Source organism: Lolium rigidum, chromosome 7 (genome assembly GCF_022539505.1).
Source record: "Lolium rigidum isolate FL_2022 chromosome 7, APGP_CSIRO_Lrig_0.1, whole genome shotgun sequence".
NCBI classification, from domain to species: Eukaryota; Viridiplantae; Streptophyta; class Magnoliopsida; order Poales; family Poaceae; genus Lolium; species Lolium rigidum.
The window spans coordinates 314,832,488-314,847,660 of NC_061514.1; the positions used below are offsets into that span (position 1 = coordinate 314,832,488).

At 41.6% G+C, this 15,173-nt stretch overlaps 2 protein-coding genes across 2 annotated transcripts; one reads left to right on the forward strand and one right to left on the reverse strand.

Annotated features, from left to right (window-relative positions):
- Positions 1-3,552: 3,552 nt before the first annotated feature.
- LOC124675010 (ubiquinol-cytochrome-c reductase complex assembly factor 1-like) lies at positions 3,553-10,060 on the reverse strand. Its single transcript, XM_047211072.1, has 7 exons — positions 9,860-10,060; positions 8,758-8,971; positions 7,042-7,208; positions 6,010-6,134; positions 4,421-4,481; positions 4,276-4,324; positions 3,553-4,084 (listed from the first exon to the last, which is right to left on the reverse strand). The coding sequence occupies exons 1-7, from the start codon at positions 10,058-10,060 to the stop codon at positions 4,002-4,004; spliced, it is 900 nt and encodes a 299-aa protein (XP_047067028.1). The 3' UTR covers positions 3,553-4,001.
- Positions 10,061-10,337: 277 nt separating this feature from the next.
- LOC124675765 (peptidyl-prolyl cis-trans isomerase FKBP20-2, chloroplastic-like) lies at positions 10,338-14,160 on the forward strand. The gene is made up of 7 exons (XM_047211839.1): positions 10,338-10,471; positions 10,546-10,603; positions 11,013-11,254; positions 11,753-11,862; positions 12,290-12,398; positions 12,590-12,666; positions 13,463-14,160. The coding sequence occupies exons 1-7, from the start codon at positions 10,426-10,428 to the stop codon at positions 13,580-13,582; spliced, it is 762 nt and encodes a 253-aa protein (XP_047067795.1). The 5' UTR covers positions 10,338-10,425; the 3' UTR covers positions 13,583-14,160.
- The last annotated feature ends 1,013 nt before the right edge of the window (positions 14,161-15,173 follow it).

The following is a 15,173-nucleotide window of genomic DNA, read 5'->3' on the forward strand; positions in this document are numbered from 1 at the left end:
ATCGCTATCGCTATAAAACTGTTACTATCGATAAACTCTTGCGAGCAAGTACTGTTTCCAGGTGCAGCTGAATTGACAACTCCGCTGTTAAGGCTTTCAAGTATTCTTTGTCTCCCCTTGTGTCGAATCAATAAATTGGGTTTTACTACCCGCGAAGACTGCTGCGATCCCCTATACTTGTGGGTTATCAAGCATCCCAAGCATAATAAAATTACATCAAGGTCCTTAGATCACCTAGAAACCACTACTGTCGTCGATGCGTCGTTGTCGCCGCTCCTTTACCGGAGCCAGCCTGATATTGTTGATGATAGTCGGGAAGTCTTCATGCACATGCCCCTAAGGACTAGTGCCCCAGAGCTGAAGTTGTCGCCATTGAATCCTTGAATTGATCTCGATCTTCTAGCATCAAACCTATAATACACGTAGACTTGATGAGATCCACCACTTCAGGGAAGCGGCGACCAGACAAATTCTCGCCATCCTCAACACCACCGGTGAGATCGCTGTCGACAAGGTGGGCGAGGAGGCTGGTATACCTTATTCTTGTCCCGCACAACACTGCCATAGCCACCATAACAACGATGTTGGTTGACCAAACTTTAACTTTAGGGACCCTTCTACAACGCCGAGCACATGTCTGAGGTCCCCCCCCCCCTCTCCAATCGCCGGAGCAGCTATCAGAGGAGGCGGGGACCCATCGATTCCCGATCATAGATCGCGAGAATGAGGGAAGATGGCGGCGACTGCTAGGGTTTTCCACCCTAGTCGCTCCCTATTTTTCGAGTTAGAGGCTTGTTGATGCTGGGTATAAAACAAGTATGGCAACATATATTAACAGCGGTGGAGCAAGTTCATGATTGGAGCCTGAGCAAGATGTGACTTGAACCAACTTCATATATACCTTACATGATGAAGCAAGGTGTATTACTATATATGTTGGCTCGATGCTAAGTGAATTGGGCATTGGGACCCGCACACCCTGCGTTCGGGACTTCCTTAAGAACAATGTGGAACTCTAGATCAACCGTCCTTACAAAAAAAATGTCATGAATTGTAGCATGTTATATCAGATGTAATCACGTGAATTGCTCAAAAGATATGAGATGGTGTTGCATTCGTGGAAAAATGCATGTTTTTATATGAGATTTGAGTGAGTGCGTGCATGTGTGTGTGCGTGAAAAATTATCCATGAATGTACAACAACAAAACTTTTGCACAACTTTACTACTATCCATGGAAAATTATCTCCTTTCAATTCCCCCACACTCCAGCCTAGTCCACATCACAAAACTAATAGGAGAAGCCATGTCGATATACTCCCTCCGTTTCATGGAACATGTTGGAAGTTTATCTATATTCGAACATATCTGAATACTAGTTAGTGGCTAGATATATTTAAATTTAGATAAATTCCTGGCATGTTTATGAGACAGAGAAAGTATATGTTTTTGTACGCTAAGCAAAAGTTCACTTTGGACTATTGGCCGCGGTATACCTGGCTTGGTAATCATGAGTACGTAACAGTTATCGCTAAAATAATATTGTCCATAACTTTACATGGATGCTCTTGATGACATGACTAAGAGAGACGACAATGCCAGCCTAACTGCCTCTATGTAGTGATGGCCTTGAGATATTTCGAATTAAAACAAACGAAATGAAACCAAAGAAGTGATCATCTATGCGTTCGCCTAATATATACTACCGCTCTAAGAAGTGAGCTTAGCTAACTTGGTTAGGAAAGTAAATGTACAACCCAGCCACCCAGATTCAAATACCCATAAACATGGATTTAGATTTTTATTATTTTTAAAAAAGATATACCGTTCTGAATATAAGAAATCTTTGAAGCAAGGAACATGATCTCACTGACTATAGCGACCATAACAGGGTGATACCTACTGATAACTATAATAGTTTTAAGACATGACTTGTGATAACATAGTCTGTATACATGATGATTGCGTCAACTTCTCGAGAGAAGACTGATGGAGACAATCAGACAAGGATAATGAATTAAAGAAAACTCTGATTTCTTATATTACGAGAGTGAGCGCTCTTACAACGCACACCTGCATCTTAGCAGAGTTGGAGGATAAATATTAATTAGCAGCAAGATTTGAACACATCTGCCTAAAGTGGATAGAGGTAATATTGCCTTTTGCAGACCTTTTCACAGATAAATGTAGGAGACATGTGAGCCTGCTTAGTTAAGCGTCAAAACACATATTGGCATCTACTATGTTCTCTTCTCCGCGAGTCCACAACCCATCCATTTGGCTATTCACGCTGTGAGGGCGGAGAGTTGCAAACCATGCTACTTACTTCTCCCTCTGTTCCACTAATATAATATTTTTTAATTTTTGTAGATTCATTTATTTTGGTATGATCTAGTCTACTTTTAATGGTGTGTATACCTAATTCACTCATTATGGTGTGTATACCTAATTCACTTTGAAGTATCTAAAACGTCTTATATTTGTGAACAGATGAAGTAGTGCATTGTCTCAATCAACAAACTTCCCATGTGTGTCCACTGATGAACCGTGTTGTTTTTTCGATATAACCGAACGAAGCCCGGTTGTCTGAAACCGTTGATGTTGCGAGACTGGCACAAAAAGGAAGAGTTCTAAAGATAAATCATCGATGGCGATATACTGAGGTAAAGTGTGATGTGATCTCAGTCACAAAACATAGGGAATTACTCTCTAAGGTCACATAGGACGATGCTTTAGATATGAACACGGGTTACACCATGCAACTTTGACTTTCACCTTTGGTATTCACATAAACGACTTCATGATAATAATGATGCTATGAAAGCATGTTTTCTAGTAGTAACAATTATGTGGTACCGTTTTCACCTGGTAGATCTAAGCAGGCTTTATTTTATATATATACAAGACAAACTATTGAAGTTAGGGATTGGGATCCCAACTTGATGACTAGTTGCCTTGTCAGTGGATAGGTGCTAGGACTATTAAGGACTCGTCTGCTACAGATAGATGCTGCTGCTACTACTATTACTAGCATAATAATCCTGCAGTCGCTATCAGCTGCACCTTCTTCTCAGTTCCCCTCCTCTGCTGCCGTCGCCCTCTTCAACCCACACCTAGCTCCTTCGACTAGGAATTAGTGAGCACGAGACGCCGGTGCATGTAGACATTTGCGTCGCGAGCAGCGACTAGTCTAGACTTGATACGGCTAATCACCGACTACGCGGTTGGGCCATTGACTTATAACGGAAACGCCAGGGAAATTACAATCTTCCAAAACGAGCACATATTAGTGATGGAGATAGCATTCACATGCTACGTCGAGTTACAGTAGATCTGGCCCAGGTCGATGCTGCCGTGTCGGCCAGGAAAGACCACTTCAAATGGTCCCGTGCCCCACCCAGGTTTCTCCAACCACAAACACGACAACTAGCAAAAGAGAAGATACAAAAGGACCATGTAAGTCCAAGAGAGTGTTGCTCCTCATCCTCTCATGTTTTTCCGAATATAAATGCCACCTCTCGTCCACAGCAGTTAAAGGTTAAGGCATCAAACAGAAAATGAAATTTTGGCAGCACTCAGATGATAGATTCCAAGAAGCTGTGTGTACAATCGGTTTTTCCAAATCATCCATGATGAGAGATGTAGACGGTTCATTGGTACGGATACTGTTCAATCACCTATGTGAATGAGGCTCAAGCCCAAATCAGCCACCAAAATATATAGGAGAATACTACTACAAGCATTCAAAAAGGAAAATATTTCCACCATGTGCTCCATTCCGAGAGGGCAGCCAATCAAATGTATTGCTTGCACAGGATAAACATGGAGAAAGTTCCTAGCTAATGCGAGGTGTATATGTTGAAATGGCACAAAAAATCAGCAATAAATAAGTACTGAAAAACTCCTATTATTTGTAATCCAGAATTCCTGATGGGTCTTTCAGTCTTTCTTGGTCCATGTATACCAACCTTCATATGGAATACCGATCTACCATGGCAACACTCACCGCCTATGCTTCGTTGGGCTGGGAACATTTGGCAACACATTTGAAAATTTGAAGTTGCCAGTGAACATAGCTTCTTTATCTGTTGTTCAAAAGTTCAGGAATAGAAGAACTTGGTGAGATTAAATATTCAAGAGATTTTTCAATTAATATACAAGAAAAGGATGTTAGTTTGTGTGTGCACACGGGTGTGTGGTTTTTTGTAAGGATGTGTGTGTGTGTGGGCGTGCATGGGAGAGGGAGGGAGAAAGGATAGAATTAGTCAACACTGACCTGTCAATGATAGACAAGTTGCCTCCCTTCGAGTATATCTTGCCAATGCCTGAGATTCAAAAGAACAGGTAAGTCTTAGGTTTTGTGAAATACGATAGGTCATCAGCTACTTTCTAAAGTTGTCTACATCAGAAAAGGGACTTGCCTGGACAGCAGGAATAGCAGCTGCATCCATTGGCTGTGAAGCTTCGTCAGCGTACACATTCCTAAGAATTCAACACAAGTAACTATCACACATAATGGCATGGTGTTTGATTCTGAAAGAAATACAACACCATAATTTAAGCGACTACATCACATAATTACTATGGTGCAGTAACGATAAGTTACGGCAAAATCAGAAGTACTCATAACATTTATTGCAATATCTGTGTGCATGTTCCTTAGAGTACAATCCAACATACCTCCAAATGATAAAACTGCCAAAAGAGATCTAGAGTAGTCTGTCGTATAGTTAAATGATACAGCATGATGTTTACAACCGAAGTCTATTGATATATGCCATGTCTGGACCAAAAAATAAAAGCACCAATGCTCATCTTCCAGCTGATTCTACCAAGATCGTCATATGCCAAAGTGGATAACTAAGTTCGGACAACCTAGCTGTCGAAGTTACTAGTTGTGTATCTTTCAATGGATTGGCACAGAAGTAAGTAAAGTGCACAAGGAATTCCGCATGGGTAAAAACTGCAAGGTGAGGCAGTTAGAAGGGGTATGACAAAAATACTCTGCTTCCACTGATCCAATTCAGCACAGAATTCACCATTCCAGCATTCATCCTCAGAACAACTTTTTAAAAAGAGCAGATTATTTTGGTGCCAGTGCCCCATATTTAACTAGTCAAACCACGCATCCTAACTTTGATTAAGAATTGACAGGTTGCTAAAGTATTCCCTCCGTCTAAAAATAGGTGTCTCACTTTTGTCAAGATACGGGTGTATCTAGATGCATTTTAGTTAGAGATACATCCGTATCTAGATAAAGTTGAGACACCTATTTTTAGATGGAGGGAGTACAATCATATAACTATGGTGTTCATTAAGTTAATTCATGACATCTCTCAGCAATTTAATAAGAAAGATGACATAATAAAACAGGAAAAACATGACACACCAACCAATTCCTAGAGGCCTAGACATAAGGCATCAAACAGAAAGCTGATAAGATCTGCCCTGAATCAACGTTCACCCAAGATGAATCAATTATTTATGCACAACTGCGCAAACACTTGGTAAAACTATATGATTTTATTGTTTGCCAGTAATATGCAAAGCTGTCATCTACATGTAAAAAATATCCAGTTGAGATTACAACAAAAGCAGAATTAGGTTCTATAGTTAATCTACACTTCTAGTGAAATTATTGCTTTCCTTGATAAACCATTTTATTTTGCCAGAGAAGTCTTTAATTTCAACAATATTGTACTGTCTTATCAAGGATATTGAATGACCGGTAAGCTACACATGTTTTATCGTCTGGCCGATAGGTGCAATTAACAGATTGAACAAACATCAGCTTAGATAATTAAATCTCTTGATTTAACTTACTTAACGTGTATTATGCTATTATTCGTATTCCTATTATTACTGGGGAAGACCATGTTACCGGTTATGTGTCGGATATAAAATCAAAAGGAAAAGTCCGATAAGATGTTGAATCATTAGACCTTGGGACCCATTTTCATCTTTATGCCACAATCACCTATAGATTTAGAGAATATAACTAAGTAATTACCTCCAGATGATATCTACAAGATCATCCTGGCTTGCTTCTTGGCTCATTGCAGTATCATATTTCACAATGTTCCCATAGAATATTTTCTCTAGCTCTTTCATCCATTTTGTCAATAGCAAGTTAACCTGTAGAGGCACTAGTATGTCACACTTTTTTCACCAGAGATAGCATGCACAAAGAGAAGTATGTATCCAGACCATGCAAGAAGAAGTGAAAAGATGCCCAAACACTATGGATTCCAGGCATTAACAGATTATTTGCATTTGTTAATCTAATGACAAAAAATGACAGCAATGTCTTTTCAGAATTGCAGACATAATACCAGCTTTTTTCTCACAAGAAAAACATGGTCTTTTTACTAATCAAAATGGGTTAATAAGCTGCATCAAGTTAGTCTTTTAGTCTGGTATGTATAATATGGTGATTCCATTTCCCCGTGCCGCAAACAAGCAACCATAAAAATGACAGTACAGATACAGCCAATGCAAAATACAGTACAAATACAAACTAGTAGAAATAAAAGGAAGAGCATCACCACATCATAAAATATCCAAACTTTTGCTAATTCATTGTAATGGAAACTATGATATTAAGAAGCCACCTACATCTAGTGATCTAGGTGATGCTTCTTGAGACAATTCTAACCCTGGACAGACAACAGTTTTCCCGCTTGACTCAAGTGTGGTGGCGTGGTCACATAGTTTGATGGTACTGCATCTAAGGGTGGTGCACTGCTGATACACACTAGTTTGGTTCATTTGTTAGCCTCTTACTAAAGTGGATTCCATAGCCAAATGAAGACATATCAGTGTGTATACTAATTTGTAGTCACATATGTATCACATTTCTGGTAGATAATAATATTATAAAGATGCCTGGCCTCACATGTATGCGATGTTGCTAATCAATAGTAGTTCATTAGGGCAATCACTAAGGACTAAAACTGTCAGATTTAATAGTCAAGAAAACAGGAAATGCATTGATAATTTAACCTGGGACGTATATTACTCTTTAAAATTCTGGACAACATACCCCAGCTTTAGAAACTCTGAGCTCTACATCATGGTTGTAAGTTTCATAGATGTACTGTCCAAATTTAACACCATCCTTCCCTTCTTCCTTCAAGCGACGTAGAACGAGCCACATATGGAGAACAAGCAATGAAAAGGTTGTTTTAAATGTTTTCTCCAACTGAAACACTGCAAAAGAGAGACACAAGAAATTGATGTCTACATAAATATAAGCATAAAAAATGAAACGACATGGTTAACTTCTATTCGATGCAACGGACATGCTATGACAACCCAATTTGATTAACAATAAGAGGCTACAAAGTATTCACAAAGCAGTTAACAAAATGGTTTTCACAGTGATAGCTGGTAAGTGTTTGTTGACGTAACACCTTAGCAATAACATCACATATTAATTGAACTTTAATGTGTTCAGAGTCTCAGATGCTAAGGTATTCACCTTCCCTGAACATACAAAAATGGCAAAATGCAACGTACCTATATAAACAAGATTATAAGATAAAGTGATTCGGTGAAGCAATCATGCAATTTCTGGAAACATGATGTAGGCAAGGTTCAAAAGAGCGCTAAGCGAGCTGTGAGGCTCTGCCTAGAGGAACTACTGCTTAAGCGAGCTTAAGCACCGCTTAAGCGTGCATGGCAAAACAGACATATGTAAGCCTAAAATAGGAAATATTGAATAACCTCACGTAGTTCTGTGTTATTTCTGGTCCAACAAAAGGCCCAACACGATGCCTCTTGCTTCTCAGGTCGTAGCCAAACACATGACCCCCTCCAAAAGGCCCAATAACCTCACGCACTGCAAAAAATCGATCCCCTCGTGCTTCCCAGCCTCCCAGATCCCAGGTCGTAGCCGCCACTCACGCACGCCCGCCTCTCTCACTTTGATCCCCTCGATCTGGACGGGAAGGGGACGAGGGGAACGAGCTGCTGGAGGAAGGGGACCCTGTCTAGGAGTCCTTGAGGAAGATCTAGAGGGCGGCGCGAAAGAGGAGCTTGACCAGCGGCGCGGAGGAGCTCCAGTGGTGTCGCTTCTTGCTTCTGCCTTGACACGGGAGTGGAATTGGGATGAGTACCGAATTCCTAACCCTAACCCTCTTGCTTCTGCCTCGACACTGCGTGAGAGCCCGCCTCCACAGCTCATCCTCGCTTTTCCTCTCGCTCAGGCCGAAAGTTGAGCAGAAGGGCTCCGCTTAGCTCTAATCTAGGCTTAAGCGTACGCTCAGGAACGCTTTTTTGAACCATGGATGTAGGTGGACACTAATGCTCTAGTAATCAGCAATAGAGAACTTGTATGATCAGAACATTATTTTATTTCTGAACAGCAAAATGTTCATTAATCTTTTGACTTCCAAATCAAGCTACGAATTCACTGAAGTTAGTGCTCCTCTATGTACCAGAACTAAAGCTGTACAAGCCCAGACGTTTATCTCCTTCAGCTTTACAAAACCCAAGAACTTGTAAAGCATCCTCTCTGAGCATTTCAAATATCAGAATTTAAGTTCTATTGCTAAATCAATGTCAATACCAATCACGCAGAAAGGCATGAATAATAACTAGCAGTATCTTCTCTGAGTAAGTAATGGAGTATGCAGATCTAGTCCTAATCGAAAACAGAAACAACCAGACAAAAAAAAACACCAAATATAAAATGATCAATGAAATGTTGGACATAAGTGAAAAGGAAGCAAGTTCACCAACAATCACAAAGGTATACCTTCATAGATATCAGGCCTGTCGACATGAGAAGTGATGCGGTGATAAACAGCATTTGCTCCTCTGATGGACTTGCTTTGCTTACTGTAGAAGAGCAGCAGCGTGAGCATGAAGCGCTTGATGCCCTCATAGTGTGGATCTTCGGCTCTAAGAGGGGAGTCAGCAGGCAGCGCCAGTGAACAAGGCTTGGACAGGAACAAGGAATTCACTCTGACCTAGAAACCAAAGAATTCTTCCTTAACAAATGACGTATATGAGTTACAAATATATCTAATTATTAATTAAGCCCATGTACCTTTGCAGTAGGTGGGATATGCAGGTATACAGTAAGTAGCTATGAATATAAGTAAGTAAATGTTTTGAGTGTGTAAAAGTAAGCGGCAAACTTGTTTGATGATGCCATAAAATACTTCCATTTCTAAGTATGCATACTCATGAAATGGGTGTCATTACAGATCAAAAGCTTCAACAAACATAACACTTGTTTGTGCCAATTTCTTGTAATCAATCTAGTGTTGCTACCTAGATTGCAGCCATCCACGAACCAAAATAGGAAATAAACAACATATGAGAAAGCCGAGAATAATGCAGAAAGATGGAAAGCACATATCAACCTCGTGAACATTTTCAATGTTGGAACTCTAACTTGGACCGCACTAATGAGCCCCCGACAATGCAGGTTAACTTTGCACGCGAGGCCCCTCTATCTTTTTCGTTGTTGTACAGAGCATTACAGGAATGAGAAAAGCTCTATAATAAGCAGCGCTTGATCCGTGGTGTTAGCTCGCCCCTGAAGTCTCAGAGCAGCACACACAAGGATAACTTAAGTAAACCAAGCTACTCCCTGCTAACCCTTGGCAGAGGAACACCCCAGAACAATTACACAAATTGGATAGCTGATCCAACTGCAACCTAGGTGGAGATGCAGGAATGCCACGACCCAGCCACTCACATCTAGAAACCCTAATAGGTACTTGCAACATCGATTCGCCCTGGACACATGCCATGTTCTAAACCCCAACCAAATCCGCCAGATCACACTATGAGCCCAACATTAGGCGGCGAAAATGTCGTCGCTGGGATGCGAGAGCGGCTGTCCGTACCTCGGGCCTCGGCCCCACGGCAGCGGCAAAGGGGGCGGCGCTAGGGCTGTGCGACGTGGCGGTGGCGGCGGCGGCGGCCTTGGCGAAGTTCCTCGACAGCGGCTGAGGAAGAGGCGAGGGCCCCTTAGAGAAGGCCCTGGGGAGGAGGTGGGAGTCCGCCGCGGCGGAGAGGCGGGATGCGACGGCGCGCCACCGCGACATGGCTTCGCGCTTCTGCTCGCGCTTCGGAGCCGCCGGGGGAGAGAGCGGTGCCGGTGCGGTGCGAGGGCGTGGAGAGGATCGAGGGAATGGTTATGGCTACGGACACGCCGCGCGGGGTCCAGCCACAGGGACAGGGGCGGGTACCCATCTCGCCGCTGACACGTGGGCCCATTCGTTCCCCTCGTCTACGACGACCCCAGGCTGTGGCTGGGCTCGGTCCACATCGGCTCGTGCACCGGGCTCACGCACGCAGAACCCCCATCGGTTCCCCTGGCTTTGCTTATCCCGTCTGCTTCTTTCTCTTCACCTGAGTCCTGAGAAGTGCGGGGGAGCCGGCGCCGCTACTGGAGGAGAAGGAGAAGGAGATGGAGCTGGTGTCCTCCTCCCGCTCCATCCTATCCTCTTGCAACCGTGAGGCCTCGCCTCCCCCTCCCTGTACGGCTCTGGTTCTTGCTCATTTCCTCATTTTCTCGCGCTTCTTGCAGGATTGGTCGCTCCGTCCAGGACAGCTGCGAAGCGCGACGGCAAGAGGGGATTAGTATGGTAATCAACAACTATGTGTTATGCTGAACTCTTAGAAAAAAAACTCAACATCTCTGTTTTTTTGGATCCAATAGGAGTCCCGCTGTCTGTAGGAATTCGATAGGAATTGCAGTTGTTGAGCGCAACCTTGATTACATTAAACCATCAATGTCAGACCATTAGCACATTAATTAGATCCTAGCTTCTTAGTCAAGTCAAACGGTTTGTTAATTGGTAGGATAAAGCATCGTTCCGAACTGCAGAATGGCGTCTTCGAGCTCTGCTACTCTTGTATACCATGAATAGGAGCTCTACCCATTTCATCGCGCATTTAGTTCCGGGCGGACTCTGATTCTTAAGACTATATATTCTAGTTACAGTGGTTCCGATAATGCCTTAACATAATCCCTTTTCTGTGCAAACCATCCAGTGTCTTGAGTGGCGAGCCAGGGGGATGCAGTACTGAGCAGAAAGGTGCGGTGGAGGGGAGGATCAGGAGGCGTGCAGCTCTTGCTCTGCTGCTAGCTACACCGGCGCTGTCGGTATCGTTCTCGGCTCATGGGAAGACCAAAGGCATGAACCCTTACGACGAAAGGCGCTTGCTTCAACAGAACAAGAAGATTCAGGAGGCCAACCGTGCTCCTGATGATTTCCCAAGCTTCATCAGAGAAGGTGAGAAACCGGTCTCTGATGATGCAGGTTGTGTGTTTATCTTTGTTTCCATTGTACAGCATACCTGGTAGTTAATGGCGCAGTTTTCTTAGATATAGTTTGCAACTGAATATACTTGGTTCCATGTGATTTCAAGAGAATTTGGGAAGTCCAAACTAGACAAGCGACCAACTTGCAAATTTTTCGCTTACACAAACATCAATGGATTTATAACCTTATTTTTGTGCCTACAATTATTTATTTGCAAGTCAAATGCAAATTCTCAGATCATCAGCATTTTAAAATTTTGGTTGATGCTTGCTGTGCGTAAAATTTTCAGATCATCTAGACGCGTTTTAGTGTGTTGATACATACGAATATAGACAAATCTGTGACACTTATTTTGGAATGGAGGAAGTATCTTCTAATTCTGGAACCTGAATGTTAAATTAACCTTCCGGAAATAAGCTCTGCTCTGTTCTCCTGAATATTGCACTGTATTGACTACATGCATTTCAGGTTTTCAGGTCAAAGTAGTGACACCTGAGAACTACATAACTCGGGAGTCCGGATTGATATATGAAGATGTAAAAATTGGTACAGGCGATTGCCCACAGGATGGTCAGCAGGTTCTTCCGTCCCAGTTACACTTCTTCTTTTCTTGTCTGAATTATGTCTGAGCTGTCATTCATTTTTCTTGGGATATCAGTCAACTGTTTGTTGTGCTCCACATCTGATATGCTATGTGCAAATATGTTTAACATAACCTTTCAATCTCATACTCTCATATTGTTGTTAAGCATGGACTAGTTGGTTCTTCCACTGTTATTCACTAAATGGTGATTAGGGATGTTTGGATAATAATGTTGAAGTTACATTTTTAACTAATAAAAGTCTATATCTAGACAAGGAATTCACTTTTTTTTGTACAATAAGTGACTAATATAGGGAACTATCGTTAGTGTATAAGTATTTGTAGAGTTTTTTTGAGATAATAAGATATGTTCTAAATCTATTCTACTTGCATGATTCTGACATCCATCATCCCAATTACAGGTTATATTTCACTATGTGGGCTACAACGAATCAGGACGAAGGATAGATAGCACCTACATCCAGGGCTCGCCTGCCAAAATTCGGCTAGGCAACAAATCATTAGTTCCAGGAAAGTATTCACTAGTTACATACTATCTGATTTAACTATACGCCTTAGCTATCTCTTGGGCCTCAATGTCAGTAGGTTTTGACTGGGCTTGAAAAACCATCCTGAGTATGGTTGGTCCCTTGGATGAACTTCTCGGGACATAACGCTGTAACAATTCAACTCATTACTCATTACATGCTTTTCTGATGCAGGTTTTGAAGAGGGGATTCGGGACATGAAACCAGGTGGAAAGAGAAGGCTTATTATACCTCCTGAGCTTGGTCCTCCTGTAAGTTTTTGTCATTTCTTGCGGAAGGATTTCACTTACTAATGTATTTTTACCTTGTTCTTTCTGTACTTGCTATTGCACAAATCAGTAATTATCACTGGCATTTTCCTGACATATTCAATACTTAAAAGTACATAGATATAGAACTGGTGAATAATACCGGATGCTTACAACGTATTTGGTAGAGGCCAAGAGTAATTTGATACAACAACTTGTTTTAAGATAGATTGCAAACAATGCTGGTTGCATCGGGCATGCATTATTTCATGGATCGTATTAGTACGATTCATTTCTTATGGAACCACTACTGTACAACAATATTTAGGAATACAAAATAAAGCAAAAGAAAAAAACAGAAAAGAAAGAAAATTAGCCCAACAATGGCTGTAGTCTGTAGACAAGAGTAGACATCCTGCATTACAGTAACTGTACACTGTGTGAAAACAAGATTATTCCTGTCCATCCAAATGCAATTTTTATGGGCACGTTATTTTCATAGGCGCGATATAGATAATCTTTGCCGTGAGACTGCAATATCTCATGGATATATTATCTGAAGAAGCTCACATCTGGACAAATAGCTTATGGAAAGCAAATGATAAATGAGAGGGATAAAATAGAGGAGTTCAAAATTATCTCTATATAAATTTCATCGAGCGCACCGAATTAGCTTATAGTGGTTGCAACACAAATTTTCCCTCCGTTACATCATGTCTTTGGTGTAAGAACAGTCCCAGTCACTCTTAGCAGCAAAGATGATACACTGTTTCTGACATTGGTCTTTCACCTGCTGAAGGTTGGGCCATCTACTTTCTTCAGCGCCAAGCAGTTCGAAGTATTTGATGTTGAGCTACTCTCGGTGGAAGACTGCCAGCGGAGGACGATAGGGTTCTACTCTGATGTTGTCTGCAGTTGATCATCTGATCTCTTAGACCCCAACGGGTGCAGCATTTTCCTCCTGCAAGGCTGCAAATCTGTAGGAAAAAATTTAGCTGCTGCTGTAAATGCCAGCTTTAAAAAAAAGGTAAAGGGAAAATGAAAGAGGGAGGCAGGAGAAAAAAAAAGCTGTTGTTCACCCTGAAAAAAAAGCTGTTGTACATGCCAACTCCAAATGCCAATGGAGGAAGGCAGGAGACTGACACGGGTGTGTGTATTCATTAGTAAATGTCCACTTTGCGACCTCCTCTCAGCTCTCACAAAGCACACAGAGGCGGCGCTTTCCGAGGTTAACTTTGTGTAATGTAAGACCTCTGCCTATGTTAGGAGAACCTGGTTGGTGTTGTCAAACTCATTCTGCTCTGCCCCTCTCCAACCTCCTCCGCCATCATGGTAGGTTGCTTCACCTCTCTTGTCCTCCTCTTGTGCACTCCACCACCCTGGATTTGACACGAATTTTTGCTGTATGTTTCATACATGTATCTATATTTAATGAAACATTCTTATGTCTAACAGATCAGATGTATCTATATTGCTGCCTAAGCTTGTTTCATTGCATCCGTTTTGGTTGTACATTTATACAACGGGTGTCAGAAGTCAGAAGTGTCTATGATAAACAAGTTTGCTTCATCTATTCATTCATTCTTGCATGTGTTGTTTTCCATGCCTTCCTTTGCACTCAAAGGTAAATGCTGGCAGATGTTGCATAGACACAAAATAAATATTGCGCATACTATAAGTTCATAATGTATAATCAGGTAGCTCTAAAAGAGCCATGCACGTGCAATATTTTCCTGTTCGTAACATATGCAAAATATTGTCTTATTTGAACATTTTGTTGCAAGTGACACAATGTTTCAAATGGATCATGAGGTGGACTTTCGGCTTATAGTGTTTCTCATTCCAAAGCTAATTTTGCACAGTCAAGAATCACATTAGAGTATAGTGCGACAAATCTAGTGCGATGTTCTGGCTCCTGTCTCTAGTTAGTCGATTTTTTTGAAAAAACATAGCTCAAGTATGGCATATATCAGTTTCAAAATGTTCTGAATTTTTCTCGCCGGTAGTGTTCCGTTGAATTATTTGTAACAGTTTGGGATAGCCAAAAAAAGGTTGACTCTAAATAGATAAAAAAATCTCTATTTGGCTCCTATTTTTCCGAGTTTCTTGAGTTTTGAAAAATAAAGTTTGAGTTTTCTAAAAACGGATATCCGGGGAGCTCAAGATCTGTGACAATTATGTCGGTGAAAAATCTCGTGAATACGGAGATTGGACCGATGTGACTTGTGAGCAGATGTCTTAAGGCGAAAATGGAGCATGTTGCGTAATCGGACGGCTACGAGCTGGCTGTGTTCCTTAGGTCATGTACTACGTCGCGCCGGTTCAAAGAAATATGTGTCAGAAGTTGGAGAAGTTGGAACCCCTATATGCATGTTGCTATGTATATGTTATCATCAGATTTTAACCAAATCTGGAGATGGGCCGTGATTAAACGGGCTTAGGGAATATGCACGGAAAAATATTCTTGAACCGGCCTTGTATAAGAAGTTTGGGCTAGATTGCCCGTGTAT

Bases quoted from the DNA above. Each gene is read 5' to 3' on its own strand.
- LOC124675010 (XM_047211072.1), bottom strand. From the start codon at position 10,060: ATGTCGCGGTGGCGCGCCGTCGCATCCCGCCTCTCCGCCGCGGCGGAC. The intron at 4,325-4,420 runs GCAAGTCCCTTT...TTTGAATCTCAG, and splicing joins CTGCTATTCCTGCTGTCCAG to GCATTGGCAAGATATACTCG. The intron at 4,085-4,275 runs GTCAGTGTTGAC...TTTGAACAACAG, and splicing joins AACTTGTCTATCATTGACAG to ATAAAGAAGCTATGTTCACT.
- LOC124675765 (XM_047211839.1), top strand. From the start codon at position 10,426: ATGGAGCTGGTGTCCTCCTCCCGCTCCATCCTATCCTCTTGCAACC. The intron at 11,255-11,752 runs GTGAGAAACCGG...CATGCATTTCAG, and splicing joins CCCAAGCTTCATCAGAGAAG to GTTTTCAGGTCAAAGTAGTG. The intron at 12,667-13,462 runs GTAAGTTTTTGT...CACCTGCTGAAG, and splicing joins CTCCTGAGCTTGGTCCTCCT to GTTGGGCCATCTACTTTCTT.